The 20,317-nt window shown below is 42.1% G+C and overlaps 2 protein-coding genes and 1 pseudogene across 25 annotated transcripts in view; 2 read left to right on the top strand and 1 right to left on the bottom strand.

Annotated features, from left to right (window-relative positions):
- Positions 1–13,246, bottom strand: part of BBOF1 (basal body orientation factor 1) — a 39,949-nt gene extending 26,703 nt beyond the window's left edge. For all 7 annotated transcript variants that reach the window (XR_007475932.1, XR_007475933.1, XM_049706774.1 and 4 more), the window contains exons 1-3: positions 13,048–13,246; positions 10,882–11,110; positions 4,374–4,439 (exon numbers count right to left, since the gene is read on the bottom strand). Coding sequence is in view for 5 of the 7 variants with exons in the window: in XM_049706774.1 (XP_049562731.1) it covers positions 4,374–4,439; positions 10,882–11,110; positions 13,048–13,127 (375 nt within the window). In the remaining 2 variants the exon portion in view is untranslated. The remainder of the gene's footprint in view (positions 1–4,373; positions 4,440–10,881; positions 11,111–13,047) is intronic.
- Positions 674–2,665, top strand: LOC101279598 (ubiquitin-associated protein 1-like; annotated as a pseudogene).
- A 44-nt stretch (positions 13,247–13,290) lies between the features above and the next one.
- The window catches only part of ENTPD5 (ectonucleoside triphosphate diphosphohydrolase 5 (inactive)), a 36,501-nt gene continuing 29,474 nt past the window's right edge, over positions 13,291–20,317 (top strand). For 5 of the 18 annotated variants that reach the window (XR_007475935.1, XM_049706787.1, XM_049706783.1 and 2 more), the window contains exon 1: positions 13,454–15,710. The gene's annotated coding sequence lies outside the window, so the exon portion shown is untranslated. Of the gene's footprint in view, positions 13,387–13,453; positions 15,711–16,740; positions 16,822–17,006; positions 17,309–17,341; positions 20,226–20,317 lie in introns of those variants that run through there. The other 13 variants (XM_033401524.2, XM_033400992.2, XM_049706786.1 and 10 more) reach the window with 11 other exon arrangements.

Raw genomic sequence — 20,317 nt, 5'->3', positions numbered from 1 at the left:
CCCACGTGCTGCAACTACTGAAGCCCATGTACCTAGAGCCTGTGCTCCGCAACAAGAGAAACCACTGCAATGAGAAGCCCAAGCACTGCAATGAAGAGTAGCCCCCACTTACTGCAACTAGAGAAAGCCTGTGTGCAGCAACGAAGATCCAACACAGCCAAAAATAAAAAACAAATAAATAAATTTATTTTAAAAAATAAAAGAGCTATGAGAAGACTGAACAAATCTTTAACCTGTAAGAAAAATAAATAACATCCCTGATCCTAAATTAAAGTTAGTAAGCTAAGAGACAAAGGGAGGGCCAATATCTCTTATAAATAAACAAGGAAGAAGGTGGAAAAGGAGGAAGGAAAGGGGGAGACAGAAGGAGAAAAAAGAGAGGAGGAGAAAGGGAAGAGAAGGAGAGGGTAAGGAAAAAAAAAAAGAGGGAAATAGAGGAGAAAAAGGCCCAATAACACAATTAAAACATGAACAAGGGCTATCAAAAGAAATACAAATGACTCTCAACCACATGAAAAAATGCTCAACCTAGCTCATAATAAGAGAAATGCAGGAAGGAGGAGGGAAGTGGGGCTTCAACATGGCAGCTGTGGCCCTGGCGGTGGCTACGGTGACAGCCTGGCCTGGGTAGGGCAGAGTTGAAGGTGGTGGTGTTCGCTCTCCCTAGGGGCCAGTCAGGAGCTCAGCGGGGACTGAGCCTGGGAGGCCGGTCGGTGGCAGCACCTTTCAGCTTCTGGGACAGCGGCAGCAGCGCTCAGGTTCTAAATGGCTTCTAAGAAGTTGGGTGCAGATTTTCATGGGACTTTCAGTGACCTTGATGATGTCCCATTTAAGATAGGAGACAAATTCAAAACACCAGCTAAAGTTGGTCTACCTATTGGCTTCTCCTTGCCTGACTGTTTGCAGGTTGTCAGAGAAGTACAGAATGGCTTCTCTTTGGAAAAGAAAACCATTGAGTGGGCTGAAGACATTAAGAAAATCCAAGGAGGGCAGTGGGAAGCAGAGCACGAGGCTGAGGAAGCAGAAGCTAAAGTGAATTCTAAGAGTGGCCCAGAGGGTGACAGCAAAATGAGCTTCTCCAAGACTCACGGTACAGCCACAATGCCACCTCCTATCAATCCCATCCTTGCCAGCTTACAGCACAACAGCATCCTCACCCCGACTTGGGTCAGCAGCAGTGCCACAAGACAGAAAGTTCTCAGCCCACCCCACACAAAGGCAGGTTTCAATCCTGCTGACTTTGAGTGTGAAGAAGACCCGTTTGATAATCTGGAGTTAAAAACTATTGATGAGGGGCTTCCCTGGTGGCGCAGTGGTTGAGAGTCCGCCTGCCGATGCAGGGGACACGGGTTCGTGCCCCGGTCCGGGAAGATCCCACATGCTGCGGAGCGGCTGGGCCCGTGAGCCATGGCCGCTGAGCCTGTGCATCCGGAGCCTGTGCTCTGCAACGGGAGAGGCCACAACAATGAGAGGCCCGCGTACCGCAAGAAAAAAAAACAAAACAAAACAAAACAAAACAAAACAAAACAAAAAAAAACTATTGATGAGAAGGAAGAGCTGAGAAACATTCTGGTAGGAACCAGTGGACCCATTATGGCCCAGTTATTGGACAGTAACTTGCCTAGAGTGGCTCTGGGTCTGTGTTACAGGATGAGGAGGTCCTGGCATCCCTGGAGCAGGCAACCCTAGATTTCAAGCCTCTTCACAAACCCAGTGGCTTTATAACCTTACCACAGTTGGGCAACTGTGAAAAGATGTCGCTGTCTTCCAAAGTGTCCCTCCCCCCATCCCTGCAGTAAGCAATATCAAGTCCCTGTCCTTCCCCAAACTTGACTCTGATGACAGCAGTCAGAAGACAGCCAAGATGGCAAGCACTTTCCACAGCACATCCTGCTTCTGCAGTGGCACGTTCCAGAATTCCCTAAAGCCTTCCACCCAAAGCAGTGCCAGTGAGCTCAATGGGCATCATACTCTTGGGCTTTCAGCTTTGAACTTGGACAGTGGCACAGAGGCGCCAACCCTGAACCATTCCCAGATGCCTTCCCTCTCTGTCTTGTCTGTGTGCACAGAAGAATCGTCACCTCCAAATACCTGTCCCACGGTCACACCTCCTAATTCCTCAATGTCACAAGTGCCCAACACTCCCAGCTGTCTCCAGGCTTATTCTGAACTGCAGACGCTGTGAGCGGCAATGTGTGGAGACGGTGATCGACATGGGCTATTCATATGAGTATGTCTTGAAAGCCATGAAGAAGAAAGGAGAGAATATTGAGCAGATTCTCGACTATCTCTTTGCACATGGACAGCTCTGTGAGAAGGGCTTTGACCCTCTTTAAGTGGAAGAGGCTCTGGAAATGCAGCAGTGTTCAGAGGAAAAGATGATGGAGTTCCTTCAGTTAATGAGCAAATTTAAGGAAATGGGCTTTGAACTGAAAGATATTAAGGAAGTTCTGCTATTATACAACAATAACCAGGACAATGCTTTGGAAGACCTCATGGCTCGGGCGGGAGCCAGCTGAGACCAGGCCCTGCCTAGGCCCTGCCACGGAGCCCCCGCTGCCAAAGGCCCTGAGGAGACCACCTGTGGGGAAGAAGGGGCACACTTCCGGATTTTCTTTTGGGGGTGGAAGGTCAGGTGTAGAGACTGTGCTTGCCAAGTCTCTATGAGCCTAGGTCCTGAGCTGGGGAGAAAGTGGGGAAGATTTGGGCATGCAAATGCCCCCAGAACTGTCCTGGCTCCTTCCATAGTAAAAGTGTTTGTATTCTGAGAAGTGTCCTTCCCACCTTGGCCATCCAGAGAGACTTCTCTGGTCTTTCTGGGGTCCATATGACCTCAGCTGAAACCTGGCCCAGCTGCCAAAAGGAACTGGGGAGAAGGAGGTGGGAGGGCCAGACTCAGTGCTACTTTGGGGCTAGATGTTTCCCTTCTCTGCAAGGGTGGACTGACCTCTAATCCAAGTTGAGTGCAATTGAAAGTTTCTTCCAGGGTTTTGTTTTTTTCCCCTTTTAACGATGTCACTTAGTGTTACACTGGTTCTGCAGTGTCTCTGAGCTGCAAAGAATGCCCTTTTCCCCTTGGGGCCCTGAGTTTGACTTTTCTGCCAGGCAGTTACCATACTTCCCTGCCCCAGCCTGTTTCTTTTGGCCTGGTTTGGACCACAGTCTACTGCTACCCCAGATTTTAGAGCCCCCTGCTCTAGAAAACAGTTGTCAGTTTAAGAAATCATTGGCCCCTTCCCAGCACATCAAGTGGGGAAGAAAGAGGCTGTGATTTAGTCACCCAGCACTCACTCCCCCTCAGTTCTCCCTGGAGAACAGCCTCTCCCTCCAGCCCCTTGCTCTAGGATGACACAATGAATAACACCTAGTCATAGAAATCAGTCTCTTTGGTTTGTTTTGTATTATGTTGTACATCATTAAAGATCTAAATACTAAGGATATACAGTCTTGATGAATCTAAAGTAATTTGCCAACTATTTTGATTCTTCAGAGAGAACTACTAATAAAAATCTAAAAGGTAAAAAAAAGAAAAAAAGAAATGCAAATTGAAGTACACTGAAATATCATTTCTTACCTATGTTGACAAAAATCCATTTTGACAATATACCCTGGTATATTGTGGAGACATGGATAGAAGTTAGATTTCTCAGAATATACCATGTTTGATAGATTTTACTTTGGAACCATATAAATATTTTACATAATTATAGTTACATAATTGTACATTAAATTAAACTTTATAAAGCAACTCCTAAAAATCAAAAGCAAAATGTGTTGTTGAGTTGGTGGCATATCCTCACAGGAAGGAATTATTTCAAATCATTTTTAAACCTTGTTAATTTGATTGTAGATCCCTATCAGTATATATCCTAAGGGGAAAAGTGTCCCCCCCAAATCTTAAACTGTATCCACTAATTTATGTTGGTGGTAGTATTAATATTAGTATTCTGTGCCTATTGATGTATTAAGGTTTGAAGAAAATACACAATTATACTGGTATCATCAAGAACCACGGTTTTTGGTGAGGAAGAAAGGAGACACAGATAAAGTTAAGTAAAAATCCTGTACTCCTGCATCTGAATTTAAAGTATTAGTATGGGCTTATGATATATTTTAATCTTCAAAAACTATATATTTCCTAGCTCTGTCCACTGAAAAGCCCTAGAGCTCAAGATCAGTAAACACCACTACTACCAGATGGTTTTCTACAATAACAAAATTTTATGTTATTTTTGAGCTCTTGTACAATCAAGTGTGTGGGCTTTAAGGTCACTGAGCTGCTCAAAGGATCTACTCACTTGTTCTCCTTGTGTCTTAAATATCTGAACTTGCCAGAAACCTGACCACCAGTAAGTGACCACCAATGTACATACCAATTTTTCCTTCTCTTCTTGGGCTTTTCCCTTAGTTTCATTCAATTGCTGTTTCAGTTTTTCAATCTGTAGAAAATGGAAATACAGAGGAAGGTAAAGAAATTACTCTGCATCCTAACTTAATTAAGCAGTCTAGTTTTCACATGCTATTAAAACCAGTAGGGTTGGAGACGTGGAAAGAAGAGAATAGAGGACATAATCCACCCTGTTAACATGCTATCGCCAGCTTCCAAAACTTGGCTATCATCACAATTGCCTGGGTAACGTGTGTGTGTGTGTGTGGTAAAAAACACAACATTAAATTTACGATCTTAACCATTTTTAAGTATATATTCACATTGTTGTGCAGCAGATCTCTGGAAATTTTTCATCTTGCAAAACAGAAACTCTATGTTCATGAGACACTAATTCCTTCTCTACCCTCCCCCTAGCCTTTCTGCATTGTTTCTATGATTTTGACTACTTCAGATATGTCCACTGAAGAAAAACCACACAACCTGAAAGCTGTAAATTAAGTTTTATTCTAGGATTATACTGAGGGCTATAGCCTGGGAAACAGCCTCTCAGAGAGCTCTGAGGAACTGCTCAGAAGAGGTAAGAGAGGAGCCAGGATATACAGGAGTTTCTTGCTGGAAAAAAACATGTAGTCAGACATCAAAAGATTAGTACTAATCACAAGGAATGGGCATTTCAAGTTAATGACTTTAGTGCTTTTCTATATAAGGGAAGATGCAACATCTGGGCTTGTAATTATTCCTTAGATATGCATCTTAACTATCTAGGGTCAGTATCCAAAGCACAGAAGGCTTCCCGTTTTTCTCCATCCTGAACTCCCTTCAGGACGCACCATGGGGGGAGGCAGGTGGTGGGCAGGGGTAAGGGGCTGCAATGGCTGATGGCTTGATCCTTATAGAACTGGAATAGTGGGCAACGTTCATTGTTTACTGGAATGTCGGGCAACATTCCCTGTCCACATACACTTCATATGAGTGGAATCATACAGTATTTGTCCTTTTGTAACTGGCTTATTTCACTTAGCATAATGGCCTTGAGGTTTGTCTATGTTGTAGCATATGACAAGATTTCCTTCTTTTTTTTTTAAAGCTGCATAATATTACATTGTATGTGTATAACACATTTTATTCACTCATCCATCAACAGACATTTGGGTTGTTTCCACATCTTGACTATATGAATGTGAATAATGTTTATGTGAATGATGTTTATATGAATAATGTTTCAAAAACATGGGTGTGCAATTGTCTCTTCAAGATCCTGCTTTAAATTCTCTTGGAAATGTACCCCAAAGTGAGATTGTTGGATCATATGATAATTTTATTTTTAATTTTTTGAGGAACCTCTGTACTGTTTTCCATAATGGCTACGCCATTTCACACTCCCACCAACGGTGCACAAGGATTCCAATTTATCTACATCCTCAGCAACACTTGCTATTTTCTGTTTTTCTGTTTTCTGTTTTGGTTTTTTGGCCCTGAGGCACGTGGGATCTTAGCTCCCCGACCAGGGATTGAACCCACACCCCCTGCATTGGAAGGTGAAGTCTTAACCACTGGATCGCCAGGGAAGTCCCTTGTTTTTCTGATAGTAGCCATCTTAATGGGTGTGAAGTGATGACTTGGAGTTTTGATTTGCACTTCTTTTAAATGAGGATTTTTTTAAAGAAAAGTTTCAAGAACAGTACAAAGAATTCTCATATACTCTCCACCCAATTTTGCCACATTTGCTTTCCCTCTATGATAGATCTAAATATATGTATATATGATACAGATGTTTGAAACTGTTTTTTCTGGAGCATGTGAAAATAAGTCTAGGACATCATACCCCTATATATTTCAGTATGTACTTCCTAAGAAAAAGGACAATCTCTTAGAAGCACAGTACAATGATCAAAATTGGGAAATTTAACATTGATAAAATACTATTATTTAATCTATAGTCCATGTTCAAATTTTGCCATCAATTGTCCCAATGGTGTCCTTTTATTGTAACTTTCCTTTTCCTGGTCCAGGATGTAATCCCTGATTATGATTACACTTAGTTGTCATATATCCTACTCTCTTTAATCTGGGGCAGTTTCTCAGCCTTTGTCTTTTATGATATCAAAGTTTTTGAAAAATACTGGCCAGGGTTGGAGTTGTCTGATGTTTCTTCATGAGAAGATTCAGGTTATGCCCTTTTGGCAGGCATACACTGCCTAAGTGATGATGTATCCTTGTCGCTGCATCAAGTCATGAAGTGACTGACGTTAATTGTAATCAACTGGTTAAGATTGTGTCTGCCAGGTTTCTCCACTTAAAAGTTACTATTTTTCCTTTTGTAATTATTAAGTATTTTGGGGCAAGATATTTTGAGACTATGCAAATATCCTCTGCTCATCAAAATTTCACCCACTAGTTTTAGCATCCACTGTTGTTCTTGACTGAACCAATTATTACTCTGAAGCCAAATGGTGACTTTTCTAATTCCATCATTCCATGGAAATTTAATAATTTACTGCATTCCACTATAAGGAAAAACTTTCTATTCTCCCTTAGTTATTTAAATAAATAAATTTATTTATTTAAATAAATAAATTTATTTATTTATTTATTTTTGGCCGTGTTGGGTCTTCGTTGCTGCGAGCAGGCTTTCTCTAGTTGTGGTGAGTGGGGGCTGCTCTTCGTTGCAGTGCACGGGCTTCTCGTTGCGGTGGCTTCTCTTGTTGCAGAGCACAGGCTGTAGGTGCACGGGCTCAGTAGTTGTGGCTCGCGGGCTCTAGAGCGCAGGTTCAGTAGTTGTGGCACATGGGATTAGTTGCTCCATGGCATGTGGGGTCTTCCCAGACCAGGGCTCGAACCTGTGTCCTCTGCATTGGCAGGAAGATTCCTAACCACTGCGCCACAGGGAAGTCCCTCTCCCTTATTTATTAATGTATGTGTTTATCTATTAGTTGTATGCACTCATGGACTCATTTTATTCAGTTATAATTTATTACTGTCATTATTTATTTTGAATGTCCCAGATTTGGTCAGTGGGAGCCCCTTCAAGCTACCTGCCGTGTCCTTTAATTTTTTTTTTACTGACTTCCTGTCACAAGATATTCCAAATTCATTTTTTAGTTCAAATTCATTTTTCACTCTCCCTGCTCCACTCTTAGAATCAATCATTTCTCCAAGGTGCTGGTATGTTTTAGTAGGAAATCTGAGTAGCTTTTTAAACTAAAAATTCCTTGACGTGGTTATAGAATCAGAAGATACAGAAGTGAAATACTGTTGTAAATAATCTTAGAATAGTTTAAGGAAACCCTGAAAATGTGTTAAAATAAATTGAGACAGTCCTCAGTCATGTAGGACAGGTGTAAAATATAATTAAATTTATTTTGTGTTGATTTAACAAAGCCTTAAATACCAAAACCAATAAGTGAAATCTCCTAATTTTGTCCAAGATATAATAGTTTTCAAAACACACTTCACTTCTAATATTTCTATAATTAACATGAAGACTAAACAGTTTAAATAAAGTTTAAGCAAATAACACATTTCTAGGATATAGTAGAATGAGTAACAAAACTCTAAGAGAGCTAATTGACCAGGGTATATTGAATCTATTCTACTTCTTCCTCCCAAAGTAGTTTCTTTGGTTTTAATGGGTATCTATGATTGTGAGAAAATTATGTATTTGCTACAGCCAGATGCTGGTCTTTGATACATGGAGGCAGATGAAAATCAGGAAATATCAGTGATACTGATAAATGCAGACCAATATCAATTAGCTAACGCAGACCACAAAGCTTCTATATAATGAATTTTGAAAATTATTTGCATGGCTGGCCTAAAGGCTTATTTTAGAATAATACTTTATAGCAGACAATTTTAATAATGCATACTATTCAAAGAGTAATTTTAAAAATGGAAGTCGCCTAGGAAAGAGGGTTAAAAAAAAGTAATGTACAAAAAAATTACTTTATTTAAAAAAACACACAAAATCCACACAAATGTTCAGTTGTCCGATTTCTCTGATATGCTTCCAATATCATCTTGATCTTAGTTTTGATTTCTATTAACTTTTTCAAAGTATCAGTGCAATCACAAGCCATTCATTCACACATGCAAAAAAATTTTAATGAGTGCCTACTATGTGCCAGGCCCATACTAGATGCTGGAGATACAGCACTCAATGACAATTTAAAAAGACCCCCAATTCTTTACTTCTGTGTTGTTTCATTCTAATTAGGAAAAGAGAAAAGAAATACATAAGTAACATGCATATAGTATGACAAAAGGTAATAAATATTACCAAGAAAATAAAGTAAGGGAGATGGTTTTAATTTTAAACAGGGTAGTGAGCAAGGGTCTCCCTGAAAATGTGGCATTTGAAAAAAATTATGGAATGATTCATGAATTTGCATGTCATCCTTATGATACAGAATTTGCATCTGCATCACTCCAATATGTATACTGAAGCAAACACATAAAAACAATAAAAAATGGGTTAAGGAACATATAAAAGATGCTCAAGCGACTAGTAATCAGAAAAATACAAATTAAAGTGACATACCAATTTATACACATAAAATTGAGCAAAAATTATTAACTATAATATCAAATGTTTTGGGCTTCCCTGGTGGCACAGTGGTTAAGAATTCGCCTGCCAACGCAGGGGACATGGGTTCGAGCCCTGGTCCGGGAAGATCCCACATGCCGTGGGGCAACTAAGCCCGTGTGCCACAACTACTGAGCCTGTGCTCTAGAGCCCGTGAGCCACAACTACTGAGCCCACGTGCCACAACTACTGAAGCCCGCGCGCCTAGAGCCCGTGCTCTGCAACAAGAGAAGCCACCACAATGAGAAGCCCGCACACCACAACGAAGAGTAGCCCCCGCTCGCCACAACTAGAGAAAGCCCACACGCAGTGACGAAGACCCAATGCAGCCAAAAATAAATAAAATAAAATAAATAAATTAAAAAATATATATATCAAGTGTTCACAAAAATGTGGATAAATGGGAACTCACTTTAATACATTGCTTGTGAAAGTATAAATTGGTATAACCTCTTTGGAGTTCAATTTAAACCCTTGTGAAGTTGAAATGATGCATACCTCATAATATAGTAATTTAACTCCTAAGTGTCTACTCTAGAGAAACTCTCACACATGGGCACAAGCAGACATACACAAGAATGTTTACTGAAGGTCTATTTGTAATAATGAAAAAATGGAGTCTAACTGACCCATAGGGTGGTATGAACAAATAAATTTTGGTTTATTTATTTATTTGATGTAATATTATAAAGCAGTTAATAATGAATGAAAAAATAAAGCATGCTCATTATCAACTTCTTAACAATGAACTGAATCATGTGATTTTTGTAAATATACCACAAAACATGTTTTATAAAAAAGATAAGTTGCGGGCTTCCCTGGTGCCACAGTGGTTGAGAGTCTGCCTGCCGGTGCAGGGGACGCGGGTTCGTGCCCCGGTCTGGGAGGATCCCACATACTGCGGAGCGGCTGGGCCTGTGAGCCATGGCTTCTGAGCCTCCGTGTCCAGAGCCTGTGCTCCGCAGCAGGAGAGACCACAGCAGTGAGAGGCCCGCGTACCGCAAAAAAAAAAAAAAGAGAAGTTGCAAAAGATATGTACAATATGACACTACTAATATAAATTTTAAAACAAGACTATAATATGTATTATTTGTGGATGTATAATACATAAATAGTAAAAATACAAAAACATACATGGGAATGAAGCATGGTGTAAATTTCCTTGGGCGTCCATGGGACTCATAGAAGCAGATGGGAAAGAGAAGAATTTAAGTCACACCTAAGTTCCACCCACTAGCTGTGTGACTTCAGGCAAGTTACTTGTCCTGAGAGTCAATTTCTTTTTCTGTAAAATGGGAATGACAATTTGTAGCTACAGGGGGTTATTAAAAGGACTAAATGACATAGCAGAGGTAAAGTACTTAGTATAGTGCCTGGCACAAACAGGGGCCCCAAAATGTTAGTTCCCTTCCCTTTTTTTCCCAGATTTAAAATGATAGCTCTACTCCCAACATTTCAACAAAGTTCAATAAGATAAATTCAAGATTCAACAGGCCCAAAAGAAGAGATCCAACTTGCTGGGTTCATAATCATGTGATCACGGATTATCGGTGAATTGCTTTACAGATCATTAATTACTTAGGTAGTTATCAGTATCATAAAATATATATATAGGTCATATATCATGCTCTTGTTTTTAAAATAAAGTTGATCATAATATTCCCTTAGGATCATCAACCTTTGTTTCAGGCAAGAAAACATGGGATGAGGCTGAAAATAAGAAAGAGCCAATTCTGACAGTAAAGCCATTCTGAAATAACACGTTGCTTCAAGGAGAGATAAAGTCAATTGAAGTGTCTTAACTATGTGATGAGATTTCCAGGAATTAAAATCCTTGAAATATATAACACACCAGTATAACCACAGAGGTAGTTACTAAGGCTCAGGAGGGTTTCTACCTACCTACCAGATTATCCTTCTCCTGATCCTGTTTCTTCAGGTAGTTCAATACAGACACTGTGTCTTTCTCCATTCTATACTGCTGTTTCTTTAATTCTTCATTATATTTTGCCAGTCTCCGGGAAGTATCACGATACTCAATCCTAGAGAGTTCTGTGACTTCCAGCCTGGCCTCCCAAAGGGAGGCATTGGCCTTGGCTCTCTCCATGGCAGATTCCTCAACTTTTATCATCTTCCTGCACAGGAAGAGGACACATTGACAGCATATAACTATTTCTCTACTATATTAGTATTACACCTTTCTCTTTATTGTTATTTGTTTTGCTTGGCATTTGCCTAGCACATATGAGCAAATACTGTTGGATAAATGAGTTAATAAGAAATATATATGGTCTGTTAGCCTCAGTGTTTCTCCTTGTTGATATGTGCACTGCAGCTGCATGGTCAAAAATAGAAAACATGCTAGTGAGTTCCAGGAATGTTATAAGTCGTTGGCACTTCTAAAAAAGGCTAGACTAACTACACAGTTATACTTTTTAAAAAATCACACTGTAGAAGAATACTTATATAATACATTGGGGGAAAAAAGTTACAAATAAATTTGTATATTGGGCTATCATTTTATAAAGAAGAAAAAGAATATTCCAAAATGATAGTAGTGGTTATCTTTGGATGATGGGACTACAGGTGGTTTTGTTTTCTGTTTGACTTTCTATGTTTCCTAAACTTTCTGTATTGAGCATGCATTACTCTCTTAAACAAGTTACTTTATAAACTTTGCAAGGATTTCCTTGTGGTCCCATATATAGTGTTGTTGGACAATGTGTATGACTCCAATGTGTCTAGGAACCACTAGGGTCATCTAATAGGTTTAGTGGCAATCTAGCAGCAACTCCAAGCCTGCAAAGCTTTAGTGCCAGCGCAATACTATCCACTTCAGAAATTCTGATCACTTTGCGGAAACATGAATAATTACCTGAATTGGTCAAATCCTTTATGTTTTCCTTTGAACCAAAAGGAATCCTTGAAAAAAGCCCAAGGAACTACTTCAATCATCCAGAGATCCTTTGGATGTCCACGATCATCTCAACCACATAGCTGAGATCGATCAGGCTACAGGCAAAAAATAATGAACCCAGAGCACCAGAGCATAGTTCTTGTGCGGGGGGGGAGGGGGGAGATCCAAGTTGAAGCATACACAAGCAGACACCTTAATTTGTTTATTTAACAAATATTAAGCATCTGCTATGATCCAGGGTCTCTTCTAGGTGCTAGAGATACTGTGAATAACGCTTAGTGCCTATTCTAGAGAAGCTTAAAGCCTTGAGCAGGGCTTCCCAACTACGAATATTCTGAGCTACACGATTCTTTGTTTAGAGTGGGGCTGGGGGTTGTCCTGTGCAGTGTAAGATATTTAACAGCATCCTTTGTCTCTTATCCACTAGAGGTCCCCAGATGTGACAACCAAAAATGTCTCCAGATATTAACAAACGTCTCCTGGTAGCCAAAAATCACCCCAGGCGGAGAACCACTGGTCTAGAGCAATGCCGTCCAACAGAACTTTCTGTGATGGTGTTAATGCTCTATATCTGGGCTGTCCAATACAGTCACCACTACTAGCCACATGTGCCTACTGAGGACATGCAATGTAGCCAGTACAAATGAGGATCTGAATTTTTAATTTTATTTAATTTTAACTAATTTTAATGGCCACACGTGACAGGTGACTACCCTATTGGACAGCACAGGCCTAGAGGATCTTCGATATCCTAAAACATGTTATCCTGACCTTCACATCTAGGGTCAGAACTAACCCTTCTTCCGCATTCTCTATTCTTTTTCCCTCCACTGGCACTTAACTTCATTCGGTCCTATGTTACTTCTGTTCTTTGGGAACTTATCTGCCTCCTCCTCGTTCGTTAGCGCATTACACATAGGCAGGGGCTGTATCTAAGTTACTTCAGGGTCCCAAGCCTCACACTCTTGTCTTAGTTGAAGTAGTATGGTTTGGCGTGCATTTTGGTAATATCTGAACAATGGGGGCTGTCCTTCTCAGAAGCGGGGAGAGAGGAGGGTCCAGGAGGGGAGGCGGGAGGGCGCCAGTTGGCCCGCTCCTGAGAATCCCGGGAGGGTAGGCCCAGGGAGCAGGGACCCCAGGGTGGCTTCTCCTTACTTCTTCTTCTTGTCTTCGCCTTTGTCTTTGCCTTTACCTTTACCCTTCCCTTTCTTTTCGTCCTTTCCCTTCGATGGCATCTTGGCTTCTCCAGGGGCCCTGCTGCCGTTGGCGCCTCTCTGCGCCGCCCAGGCCCCGCCCCGTCTCCAAGGACAACCGGCACACTGAGCCCGTAACTATCCGCGCAGGCCGCTGCCGGCGCTCAGAGAGCGCACGCGCCCGTGACGTAGCCCCGACACCGCCCCGCGGGGCCCAGTCCACTGGCCGGGCGCAGGGGGCGGAGCGGAGATCGCGCCGAGGGCGGCGGGCGGCCGCCCCGCGGAGGCGCGCGCGCGCGCGGTGAGTGTGCGAGGGCGGACGTGCCTGAGCCAGCCGGGGGCCGGGGCTGGGAGGGCGGCGGGGCGGGCTGGGAGGCCGGAGGGGGCCAGTCCCGGGTGGCTGCGCGACGGTGGGGGCGCTCTCCGCTAAGGAGGCTTGGCTTCGCGGCGGGTCCAGCCGGCGCGCCGCGGTCGTGAGAGCGCCGCTCCCGCCGGGTTTGCAGCGTTTCGCGTCTCGCCCGTGCGTCCTCTCCTTCCCTCGCGCTGCAGCCACCGTGGCCGTGGCAGCCTCGCTCTCGTCCCTGCGCCGCCTCTCCCGAAGCTGCCCCCGACTCTTTGGGTTTCCTTCTCCCTCTCCTGGCTTTTAACTCTTGCTAATTCTGTAAGGGATGGCGCAGCCAACGGGCTTCCCAGGCCAAACATTTTTTGGTGAGGCAGTTGAGGACTCCTCTGAGGGGGGCTGGGGGTGAGGCGGGCAGCGGCTGCTGGCGTCGGAAAGCCTGGCGGGGACAGAAGGGCTGCCCCCTGGGTTGGGAGAGGCTCCGGGGCCTCGTGGAGAGTCCTTGAAGAGGGGTGTGCTGGGGTCAGGCCCTCGGTCCCGTTCTGTACTGTCGTGGCCGGCGCTGCCCGCCCAGGGCCAGCCCCGGATTCCCATTTGCTAATAAGCTCTTGGCGTTCGCAGCCCTCTTTTTTTTCTGCGAGTCGCGTAAAGTTGAAAGCTCATGCATTTTGGTGCGTTTTGGTTTTGGTTTGGTGCCCCCCTCCGCCCCCCCCTCCAGCACGCCAGTGAAAAGGAGTAGTACTGAAAGGTACTGTTCGCCTTTTTCGGAGGAGGAGCTCTGTGCTTCTGCCTTCATTCAGTGAGTTAGTCCGGGAGTTACTGAGGAAGACAGGGAATTCTAGGTGCCGGGACAACAGAAAACTTGTGATTGAAGCTCTGCTGTGCGTTATTCTCCCTTTCAAATTGAATTTTAAATTTCTTTAAAAACTTCATTGTACATCTTCCTTCTCCATTTCGCTAAGGAGAACTTAATCCCTACACCCTTTCCAGAGGTTTCTGATGCAAACCCCCCCCCCTTTTTTTCCCACTTACGTCGTTTCTGTTTCTGAATTCAGTGGTTAGGGGGAACATGCTGATTGGTGTTAATATTAATGAGCGCTGGAAATCTTTTTAGCCATACCATTTGCTTGCATGATAGTGGCTTACCCTCTTCTGGTGCTTTCCCCCCCTCTATTTGCATGTCACATTTCCATGAGCCCATGGTGGCTTCATACATTGAAGGGGTTTATTCTCATATAGAAGCTATAAAGTTATTGATTTTGTGTCTAAGGTTCTGAACATGCACCCTATTGATAACTTGCCGGAAAGAGAGGGTAGGGCATCTTCTGTCAGAGGCTTGACATTTGGAATTCATTCTAAAAAATTGGTTACTGTGCATATGAAAGTCCAAAACTTTTGTTGTCTGTAGACTCATTTATAAACATGAAAATTTGACTGTAACAACATTATTTCTTAATATATATGCATAATACTTTACTTACATGTACATTATAGTTATTTTATTATACAGCATATTTTTATTGACTTTAAGTTTGATTTTGTAGTTAAAGCTGTTGTAACTTGAATACGACTAAGAGAAATGCCCAGATTCACACTGTGGTAGATGTAGGTCTAGAATCTGTAGTCTTCTGAACCTCCACATCTCTGCCAAAGAACTGGATGTTATTATTCAGTCATATGTTTGTAAAAAACATCCAATGGTACAGATAGTAGAGTAGGAAGTTGCTATGTAGCAATTTATCTGGTAGCATTTCCTTTCATACTTTCTTGTAGGTAGTTTTACTATGAAGTTTATTTCGCTGAATAAATTTGCTTTGTTTTATTTAATTAATTTATTTATTTATTTTTGGCTGTGTTAGGGCTTCCTTGCTGTGTGCGGGTTTTCTCTAGTTGTGGCGAGCAGGGGCTACTCTTCCTTGTGGTTCGTGGGCTTCTCACTGTCGTGGCTTCTCGTTGCAGAGCATGGGCTCTAGAGCTCAGGCTCAGTAGTTGTGGCGCACGGGCTTAGTTACTCTGCAGCATGTGGGATCTTCCCCGACCAGGGCCCGAACCCGTGTCCCCTGCATTGGCAGGCGGATTCTTAACCCCTGTGCCACCAGGGAAGTCCCATGCTTTGTTTTATTGTTTAGAATGCTAATGCGTTTAAAACTTGGGATAAGCATTTAGTGTTTTGTTGACTTGGTTTTGTAATTCTTTTTTTGCCCAGTTTGCATGGTTCCTGGTCAGCATAGAAATGTGGAGTGTCTCGGCTGAATCCTCATGCAGACAAGATCATTATGGTCCTGGTAGGTAGGGCAAGTATCTGGATGTGAGGTTACACCTCTGCTATCTTTTTTTTTTTTTTAACATCTTATTGGAGTGTAATTGCTTTACAATGGTGTGTTAGTTTCTGCTTTATAACAAAGTGAATCAGTTATGCATATACATATGTCCCCATATCTCTTCCCTCTTGCATCTCCCTCCCTCCCACCTTCCCTATCCCACCCTTCTAGGTGGTCACAAACCACCGAGCTGATCTCCCTGTGCTATGCGGCCGCTTCTCACTAGCTATCTATTTTACGTTTGGTAGTGTATATATGTCCATGCCACTCTCTCACTTTGTCCCAGCTTACCCTTCCCCCTCCCCATATCCTCAAGTCCATTCTCTAGTAGGTCTGTGTCTTTATTCCCGTCTTGCCCCTAGGTTCTTCAAGACTATTTTGTTTGTTTGTTTGTTTGTTTTTTAGATTCCATATATATATATGTGTTAGCATACGGTATTTGTTTTTCTCTTTCTGACTTACTTCACTCTGTATGACAGACTCTAGGTCCATCCACCTCACTACAAATAACTCAATTTCATTTCTTTTTATGGCTGAGTAATATTCCATTGTATATATGTGCCATATCTTCTTTATTCATTCATCTGTTGATGGACACTTAGGTTGCTTCCATGTCCTGGCTATTGTAAATAGAGCTGCAATGAACATTTTGGTACATGACTCTTTTTGAATTATGGTTTTCTCAGGGTATATGCCCAGTAGTGGGATTGCTGGGTCGTATGGTAGTTCTAAAGCTGTAAATGTACTTCATTTGCTCCTGGGTTGGTTTTGTTTTGTTTTGTTTTCCTGAATTGGATTTTCTGTCTTTGCCAAAAGATGTTAACTTTTCTCTTGTCCCATTGACTGTAATACCATCAAGTGCGGAGTTGCTCAAAAAGCCAAATAAGAACTTAGGATTATATCTCAAAATACATATTATTTCTAATTTTTTCTTCCAGTAGTTCCAGAATTGGGTTTACTCTCTAAAGTCATCTGTGACTTTATTCTGGTTTAGCTTGGAGACCGAGTTTCTACTCATAAATCATCCTTGAAGTTGCCTGATAGCTGATGCTGTTTTATAAGTAGAAGAGACCAGGTGAACAGTTTTGGGTTTTGTTTTCACACACCCTTTAGAATCTTGAATGCATTTATTGTCATCTGAAGGAGACTGATCAATATTTCTGAATATCATGGAGAGTTACTTTCATCCTACTTTTTCATTACATGTGGTACAAATATAGAATTCTATTAAATAGCTATCATCTTGTGATATTGTTGCAGGAAGGGGGACGCCTTCCAGGGCCCGAGAGTGGGCTGTTGTCTAACACTCAGAAATGAATTGTCTGAGGAGACACACGTGCTGCCAAAGCAAGAGATTTATTTGGAAGGGGCACCCGGGTGGAGAGCAGGAGGGTAAGGGAACCCAAGAAAACTGCTGTGCCACGTGGCTCGCAGTCTCAGGTTTTATGGTAATGGGGTTAGTTTCTGGGTTGTCTCTGGCCAATCACTCTGACTCAGCGTCCTTCCTGGTGGCACACGCATCACTCAGCCAAGATGGATTCCAGTGAGGAGGATTCTGGGAGGTTGGTAGGACATATGGACTCACGTCTCCTCTCTTCTTTTGACTTTTCCCGAATTCTTCCAGTTTGTGGTGGCTTGTTAGTTCCACATTCCTTACCAGGACCTCCTGTCACAAGATAACTCATGCAAATGGTTACTGTGGTGCCTGGCCAGGGTGGGCGGTTTCAGTCAGTGGTTTCCCCTAACAATATAATGACTAGTTCACATCCCTACAGAGGATAAGGAATCCTGGAGATAAAGGATATAATCTTATAAATTTTCAAATCAGTTTAACATTCACTGTTTTACTTATATACAGAATCTGTTACCACAGATTATTGTCTATTGGCAATTTATTTGCAAAATATTCAATTTTTATTAGTTGTCCTTTCTGACAAAACCATTACACAGGACTTAAAGTCAGGTGGGTTTTTTTTTGAATTTTATTTAATTTATTTTTTTCTACAGCAGGTTCTTATTAGTCATCCATTTTATACGTATCAGTGTATACATGTCAATCCCAATCTCCCAATTCATCCCACCACCCCCCATCGCTTTCCCCCCCATTAAAGTCAGTTCTTTAAGAAAAGTTATATACCGGAACTTCCCTGGTGGTCCAGTGGTTAAGAATCTGCATTCCAATGCAGGGGATGTGGGTTCGATCCCTGGTCAGGGAACTAAGATCCCACGTGCTGCAAGGCAGCTAAGCCCATGCACCACAACTACTGAGTCCACGTGCTCTAGAGACCCTGTGCCGCGACTAGAGAGAATCCCGCATGCTGCAACGAAGAGCCTGCGCTGCAGCAAAGATCCTGTGTGCTGCAACTAAGACCTGATGCAGCCAAATAAATAATAAATAAATTATATAGAAAAAAAAAAGTCATATACCCAAATTTCAAACCTGCTTATCTGCACTTTTCATTTCATGGATCTGTCAAATGTTCATTCATTTAAGAAATGTTTAGTAGGTACAGTACCAACTGAATACCAGGCTCTGATAGCTTGAGGGGTACAGTGGGAGACAAGACAGGGCCCTGCCTTCAAGTGGCTTACAGTCAGGTGTATAACATGCTGACCTGGACATTGACCTCTGAGAATATACAATACACATAGCTTCCTCATTGGAAGCTATGCACAAACAGTTAACAATAAAATTCACCAAGCAGTGATGGATAAAGCGGAGATGATATGGACCCTACGTGCTACAGGAATTTGCAGGCATGAAAGACTATCAGAAAGTTTACAGGAGGAGGTAGGCTGAAAGTAAAAGGGAAGGCTTTCTGGGAAGGTAGAACAAATGAGCAAAATCAGCGTGTGCTTGAGACAAGGAGTAATTTAACTAGAGTAACGGTTCCCGAAGTGTGGTCCACGCACCAGTAGTATCAGCATCATCTGCTAACTTGTTAGAAATGCAGATTCTCAGTCCCAACTTGAGACCTATTGAATTGGAAATGCTGACAGTGAAGCCCAGCGATCTATGTTTTTTGGTTGTTTTTAAATATTTATTTATTTATTTGGCTGTGCCGGGTCTTAGTTGCAGCACATGGGATCTTCATTGCGGTGTGTAGAATCTTTACTTGGCGGCATGTGGGATCTAGTTCCCTGACCAGGGATTGAACCTGGGCCCCCTGCATTGGGAGTGCAGAGTCTTAGCCACTGGACCGAGAGGGAATTCCCCCAGCAATCCATGTTTTAACAAGCCCTCCAGGTGGCTCTGATGTGTGCTTAGAGCAAAGGGTTTTTGTATGAAAGTAGTGGGCAAAAAACTTTGGTTGAGGTAGGCTGGGACTTAGAATGTTAGGCAAGAAGTTTGTCTTTTAATCCTACAGAGCAGAGTCACCAACTTGAAACTTGAGAGCTGGATTTAGCCCATAGATATGTTTTGTTTGGCCTGCATGGTGGTTTTTTGAGTTTTGTTTTTGTTTTTTGTTTTTTTAATGGAATTAGTTGTCACTATTTTAAAAACCAGATTCTACATAGAAATCTGTGCTTTTAGCTTATTTTCAAAAATCAGAAGACCTGGCAATACTGAGCTTGTATTTCATCATGGCAGCAATTTGTGGGAACAGCAAGCAACTTACCCTTTAGAGGGGACAAGATGGGACATGTGCTTTCCAGTTTACACAGTCCCCACAACTTCCTGTTGATTACACACACCTTTACTTACTTATATTTTCTGCCTGGCCCCAGTAGGTATTCCAGTATTTGAGTTTGTAACTTCTGTTATGGACAGTGGGAAATTGATGAAAGTTTTCAGAAGGAAAGTGATGTGACTTATATATTCATTAATTCATTCAACAGACATTGATGAATTAACTAACCATTGCATATGCCTGGTTATGCAATGTTCTCAAAGATGAATGAATCCCTGCCATGATATGGGTTACAGTCTAGTGAGAAAACGATGAAAGTAGTATTTAGGAAGACGGTAGCGTATGGGTTTGAGAAGAGAGACATTGGTGACTGGAAGACCAGTTAAGAGGCTATAGCAGTCCAAGTCTGAAGTAATAAAGGCCAGACTTTAGATATCAGCAAGAAGCTAGGAGGGAAGAAGGAGATGGGAAAGATATTGCAAAGCAAAAATCATCAATCCTTGATAAGAGATTGGGCATGAGAGAGGAGAATTCAAAGGTGATGAAGATTTTGAGTTGTGAATTAGGAAGTTTGTGGTGCCATTAACAAAGACAGGAAATTAGAGAATCCATTTAACCCTCTCTGTATGGGGCAGGGGCATGGAGGAAGGGAGATGTTTGGAGATGCCAGTTTGAGGTGTCTCTTGTTTTGAGTACAGTGTATTAGCATGTATACAATATAAGTGTTTTTAAAAGGAAAATTTAATAGAAATGTTTTCAAGATTGCATCCTTAGGGGTAGATACCACTCATTCCATCCTAGAATACCAAGGGAATACCTGGAGAAGCATTGAAGTTGTAAACAAAATGTAAGAAGACCTTTCTTGAAAATGTTTGCTTTGGAGGCCCTATAGTTAGAATTTATAACATTGTTCACATCCTCTCTTAAATGTATAATTTT

Source organism: Orcinus orca, chromosome 2, assembly GCF_937001465.1.
Source record: "Orcinus orca chromosome 2, mOrcOrc1.1, whole genome shotgun sequence".
NCBI classification, from domain to species: Eukaryota; Metazoa; Chordata; class Mammalia; order Artiodactyla; family Delphinidae; genus Orcinus; species Orcinus orca.
Note: the sequence above shows the minus strand (reverse complement) of the source record. Positions and strands in the feature narration are given on the sequence as shown.